Raw genomic sequence first — 6,557 nt, forward strand, 5'->3', positions numbered from 1 at the left:
ATTTTACTATATCATTTTAGTTGGTGTGGTATCCTCCATATTTAAAATACTTTAGCATAAATGTAAAAAAAAATTTGTGTACTAACACAATATATAAGTGAATTGAGAAATCAAACCACCAGTTATGGCAGTTGTTTTTGACACATTCAGAACTTTTGATCAGATCCCAATTATCATTTTATGGGTAGAAATTTGCTCCCATTTCTTTCCATTCATAATGTCCATATTTAAGATATTTAGTATTCTAGTGAATTTGTAAATGCAGATATCAACATGATGATTTTTTTGACATTGTATATTAAGTTTAAGTCCAGGCTGCTTAAAATTTTGTCCAAAATATATCTTTTGTTTTTTATCAGTATCATCAACTTCATTCAGTTATTAAAAAAGAGCACACATTAAATATAGAAGATAACACATACATATAAACATCTATTATTATTCTAAAAATCACCAAATGCCTTTACCATGTCTGTAAGAAATACCTGGAGCCTCTATTTTAAAAATAAGAAAAAACAATACCAAACAAATAACAAGTACCCAAAATAAACAAAAACATGCTTTACAAACACATGAATTGATGTGGAAATTTTAAAAAGTCCTAATCCCTGGAACTTTGCATTCAAAATTATGAGGTATTACTAATAAGTAAATGACTCTAAATCCTCAATATAATATTTATTTGATATATTACTTGATAATATTAAATTCTCTTTGAGAAATAATAGCATCCTTAAAAACAAAGAGATATAGCACAAAACAATTAAAAGCCACTCAGATAATATAAATATGATAATGAAAAAAAAATAATAAACCTAATCAAGGTGTGTGGTAGTATGGCTTTATAAAGATTCGTTTCCTTATTGGTCATTATTTACAAAATATGAAATTTCCATTAGTGTGGATCATAGTCTCCCTATGAGATAAAACCAAAGTACAACTAAGTATGGCTTCCAATTTTACATATAAATGTTATTTACATAAGCCTCTTATCTATACATATGCCATTGACAGTTATGTTTCAGAAACACATTGATGAAAATTTATTAAGAAAACAAAATTCTCAACTGCCTTTGCTCCAGAATAAACAGAAAAATAAAGCATAAAATTATTTGGGGAGTATCACATCCCTGGAAAGAAAAAATAATAAAAGAAAAGAGAAGGAAAGAAAGAGAGAAGGAGAGAAAGAGAGAAAGAGAGAGAAAGAGAGAGAGAGAGAGAGAAGGAAGGAGGGAGGGAGGGAGGGAGGGAGGGAGGGAGGGAGGGAGGGAGGGAGGGGTGGAGGGAGGAAGGAAGGAAGGAAGGAAGGAAGAAAGAAAGATACAGTCAAACTTAAGTGCCACAGAGATATGCTTCGACAATTTAAAGCACTTATGATAAAGAAGTTAGTTACTCTGTTTCACCAATACTTCTGTCATTCTATTTCTCTAAACTCAATTTATGGAGATGATAAGACCACAGGAAAGAGAAGGTGTCTCATGGCTTGCTTCATTTCTCTGTTTCTCAGACTGTATATGAAAGGGTTTAGCATTTGAGGGACCACAATATACATCATAGAAAAGACTATATTCTTAACAGAAGAATCAGAAACTGCAGAACTCATATACACTCCAAAAGCTGTCCCATAGAATAAAGATACAACTGAGAGATGAGATCCGCAAGTGGAAAAGGCTTTATTCCGTCCCTGGACTGATGATATCTTAAGAATGGAGGACACAATTTGAATATAAGAGAAAATAATCCCAGCAAGAGGAACACCAGCAAATACACTAGTCACTGTGTAAATAAGAAGGGTATTGATGAAAGTATCAGAGCAGGCATGTTTGATGACTTGAACAAGTTCACAGAAGAAATGAAGGATATTCTGGTCTTTGCAGAAAGACAGTTTTAACAACATCAGACTATGCAGTAGTGCATTAATGGTACTGATAAACAATGAAAGTAAAACAAGCAGTACACAGAGACAAGGATTCATGATAACTGTATACCTCAGAGGATGAACTATGGCCAAGTAACGGTCATAGGCCATCACAGCAAGTAGACAACTTTCTAAGCCACCAAAAATCAATACAAAACACACCTGGGACAGGCAGCCTGTATAGGTAATGCTCTGATTCTGTGTTTCAATGTTCAACAGCATCTTTGGGATTATTGTTGTGCTTATACAGATGTCAGTAAAGGACAGATTGGCAATAAAAAAGTACATGGGTGTATGGAGGTGATAGTCCAATCTTACAGCCAAGATAATGAGAATGTTTCCAAAGATGGTAACAAAATATATAGACAGAAACAAGCTGAAGATAAATGATTCAATGGCTGGAGCATATGTCAGTCCAGTGAGAAAAAATTCAGAAATACCTGATTGGTTTGAAATTTCCATGCTGCTACTGCATATTACCAAGATGTATAGTAAAAATGATCCAAATTTTGTTGAGTAATGATACAGTTTCATTAATGTATGGTCAGTATGAACATTGCTGTAACATCTTGTACTTAGTTTTCACAAATTCTTTGGGGTCACATTATTAATGCATTTTGTAAATAATGTCACTAAATTTAATACATTTGAGGCTGAAAACTAGTTCTTTAAATTTTTAGCATGTGTTATTTATAGTGTTAGTGACATTAGTAATCAACTTTTTCATACATTTATCCTCCAGTCCTTATATCTCTTATACTTTATATTTCAGTTCTCTTCAATGAATATTGAAGAATTTGAAAATATGGTGGCAAATGATACTATGAAGAATTATAACACATGCTATATCCTTGAGAATTTATACAAATCTAAAAAAAGAGAGAGAGAAAAGGAAAAAAGAAATAAACCACAAAGAGCATAGTAAACCTATTTCTCTAAAGCAATGGGCACCAATATTGGTATGGCCCATAATTTTCTGAACTATTCACCAAATTTCAGAATCAGTTCCTGCTATCAATTCTGTTGACTCATGCACTAATTTCACAAACATTAATTATGCAGGTAGAAAATATAATGAGTCTAATACTCCCACATTCTCTTTAAATCTATGACAAGTCTTCACTTCTGCCTGGCTCCCTGGTTCCAAAATTGTATCAAATGACAAGTAGTTCACATTATTTATTTTTCTGTGGTCATAATAAAACATCCAAACCAAAGCAACTTGTGGAAGAAAGTATTTAATTTGAGCTTAAGGCTTCAGCAAAATAAAAATCCATCATCATTAGAGATGGAGAGAGAGAGATGACAGTAAACATCAGGAATGGTTGCAGGAATGTTTAGGTGATCACATTTGCATCCACAACCATGAAGCAGAGAGAATTAACTGGAAGCAGGAAATAGGGAGAGGTTAATTTTTAGGGAAGACCTATAATCATTTTATGCTACCATCTCTGAAAATCTTCTTTATGTAGGTAAAGAAGTAAGCACTAACTACTCACTTCAATATTTAATTAGCTGGCATTTGTCACAGCATGTATAAACATAAAAGTTGTTTAAATGCTATATTAAACATATTTTAAACATAGATCTTAAATTCTTCAACCAGGAATTATATTCTATAGAAAAATCTACAAGATTAGAAATTTTGAAGAATTTTTAACATGTACAAGCTAATGTTTTTCATAATTATTATTGCTTCATAATAGAAATTGCAAAGCTAACTACATGAAATTCAATAGCAAAAGCTTTCCATGTTCCAATTTCTTAAGTTGCTTTTACCTCAGGAAATAATATAGTCATGATTAAAGTTTCAACTATTATTTACGTGGAAAACCCTGAATTTTCTTCCTTACTCAGGGAAAATCACCATAGTGCCATTTTATAAGTCATTTTATACAAACTTATTTTTCTTATTTTCATTCTTCTTAAATAATTTTGAAGTCTGTTGCATTTTAAGCATTTTATATAACCAGAAACCTGCTAAATCGGAGGAGACCATTAACATGTTGCCACTGTTATTGTGAGTTACACTCTAAATGATGTTCATGTTTGGTATGTTTAAAAGTAAAATAGAAAGACTAAATCAGAAATATAAGGCTTTCAGAACACTTAATCCACCCCAGGGTATTCAAAGTATCTCTACATGGTATTCTAAACACTTTGTGGAAAGTTTTATTGAAGAACAAGAAAGGACAAGAGAAGTTACTCACAGCGTGAGCTGATGTTCTTTATAGAATGCATATGGTCAATTGATAGTCTTCTAGTCCTCAGAGTCTGACTGTTCTTAGAAAAAGTTTCTGGAGAAAGAAATTAAATAAGATTGTGTCTTTACATGCAGTGTGGACCTAATTTCCTTTTAATTAGAAAATAATAAGACAGACAGACAAAAAAACAGACGTGCACACATGCATACGCATATACACACTGAGTGTGTGTGTGTGTGTGAGAGAGAGAGAGAGAGAGAAAGAGAGAGAGACAGAGACAGAGAGAGTGAGAGTCATGTTAGAACGCACCTCTAAATATCAAAAGAAATAAACTACAACATCTGATCTTCTAACTACTTGTAACTAGAACAGTAAGGAATGAAATATTCATTTCTTCAGACATATAGGCTATAGAAATAACTTTCTGGAAAAACCTAGTAAATGAAAATGAACATTAAAATTTGTTTTCTGACAATAATTTTTCTGGAAAAATATACCAGAATAATTTTAAAGAATTTTAAAAATTGAAGAAAGGTAGATTTCTGACCAGCAGAAATGTGTCCTGCTCTGGTGAACAGTATTAAACCTCTATTAATGAAAGCTAGGCATGTGTCATCTGTCATCACAAACTTATTTTGAGACTGTTTTAAGGGATTTTCAGTTAATCAGAGAAGTAAAAATGGCCTAACTTGTAATTTTATGTGTGTTCTTTCTTCACTGTTTTTTTTTGTAATGCAGCAGTATGAAAATACCAATTATCATCTCCAAATAATTGACTGACAAATAGTGATGTCCTTGGCTGTGTTCCCTAACAGCAATGTTCAGAATCATACTTGGATGCTGCTCAGTGTTTGTTCTCAGCCCATAGACCTATCAGTTGATTCAACAGCCACCTGAGGAAAAAAAGCCGCTTTTACACATTAAGCACCCATGCTCTCTTATAAGAACAAAATTTCATTAATGAGGTGGCCATAGTCTGACTCTGAAAATTTCTGTATCCCATGGGAACAATATCCAAAGCTTCCCATTAGACTTAGTTTTCTACTAATAATCTAACCTCAAGAGGGCAAAGGTACATTAAATGTACACTGAGAAGTAAGACTGTGTAATCACTGATTATCAGAATTCTGATATGATACCATAATCTCTTCTCTCTATTATATCTTCATATTTTTATTATTCATATTTGGTATATGTACTATTAGAGTTCACTCAATAGTCATTTGTGAATTGTAAAGTTTAGAAAGAAAACTTATACATTATATATTGAGTTTCAAATACAGACAAGACCATAACTACATGATTAAAACATAATAACCAATACCTAATTTCAGTACTGTCTCAATTTCTAATATTTTTTATTCTTAAAGGCAATAATATTTTGTGCTGAATGAAACAATAATTAATTGAAAACCCAATTCAGTCTCAAGAAAGTTTAAAAGAGATGAAATGAAGAAATCTTTCTCTCTCTCTCTCTCTCTCTCTCTCTCTCTCTCTCTCTCTCTCTCTCTCTCTCTCCCCCTCTCTCATCTATCTCACATCTCTCTATATAATGAAATTTAGTTGCATCCATATTTTCTTTTTTATTATTGGATATTTTCTTTATTTACATTTCAAATGTTATCCCCTTTGCCAGTTTCCCCTCCAGGAATCCCCTAGCCCTCCTCCCTCCCTCTGCTTCTATAAGGGTACTCCCACACCTACCCACCCATCCATCTCCTCCTGCCTCCCAATCCTGACATTCCCTACACTGGGGCATCGAGCCATTACAGGAACAAGGGCCTCTCCTCCCATTGATGTCTGACAAGGTCATCCTCTGCTATATATGTGTCTGGAGCCATGGGTCACTCCTTGTGTACTCTTTGGCTGGTAGTTTAGTCCTGGGAGCTCTGGGAAGTGTCTGGTTGGTTGATGTTGTTCTTCCTATGGGGTTGCAAACCCCTTTAGCTCCTTCAGTCATTTCTATAACTCCTCCATTGGGGACCCTATGCTCAGACCATATGTAGAGAAGTTGTTCTACACTGGACTTAACTGTGAATCTTTTAGTGTTTGTGTACTTTGGTATTTTTATTTGTTAATCAAAATACAATATGGATTGAGGAATAAATCAGTATTTTTCTTATTCAATTATTTTAAAATTAAAATATGTATAATTAAGCATTATAAAAGATGATGTAAATTAGTGCTGACATATGCAATAGGAAACAGAGAAACGTTAAAGGAAGGATTTATTTTCTTATTGGCCTTTTTAAAATTTTCATTTAAGCTTTTTTTTACACTACAGATTTTATATCCCTCCTGGTTCACCCTCTGACTGTTACCCATCCCATACCTCATTGCCACATCCCTTTCTCCATGAAGATATCTTCATCCTCCACCACCACCCATAGAGAACTTTCCACTCCCTAGGGCCTCCATTCTCTTGAGGGTTAGGT

General features: G+C 33.3%; 1 protein-coding gene across 1 annotated transcript; it reads right to left on the reverse strand.

The window, feature by feature from the left end:
• Positions 1-1,438: 1,438 nt before the first annotated feature.
• LOC110301907 (olfactory receptor 7G1-like) lies at positions 1,439-2,380 on the reverse strand. Its single transcript, XM_021172622.2, has one exon. It carries the CDS (start codon positions 2,378-2,380, stop codon positions 1,439-1,441), a length of 942 nt encoding a protein of 313 aa, XP_021028281.1.
• Between the last annotated feature and the right edge of the window lie 4,177 nt (positions 2,381-6,557).

This window comes from Mus caroli, unplaced genomic scaffold, assembly GCF_978045245.1.
Source record: "Mus caroli unplaced genomic scaffold, Mus_caroli_1 scaffold_11, whole genome shotgun sequence".
NCBI classification, from domain to species: domain Eukaryota; kingdom Metazoa; phylum Chordata; class Mammalia; order Rodentia; family Muridae; genus Mus; species Mus caroli.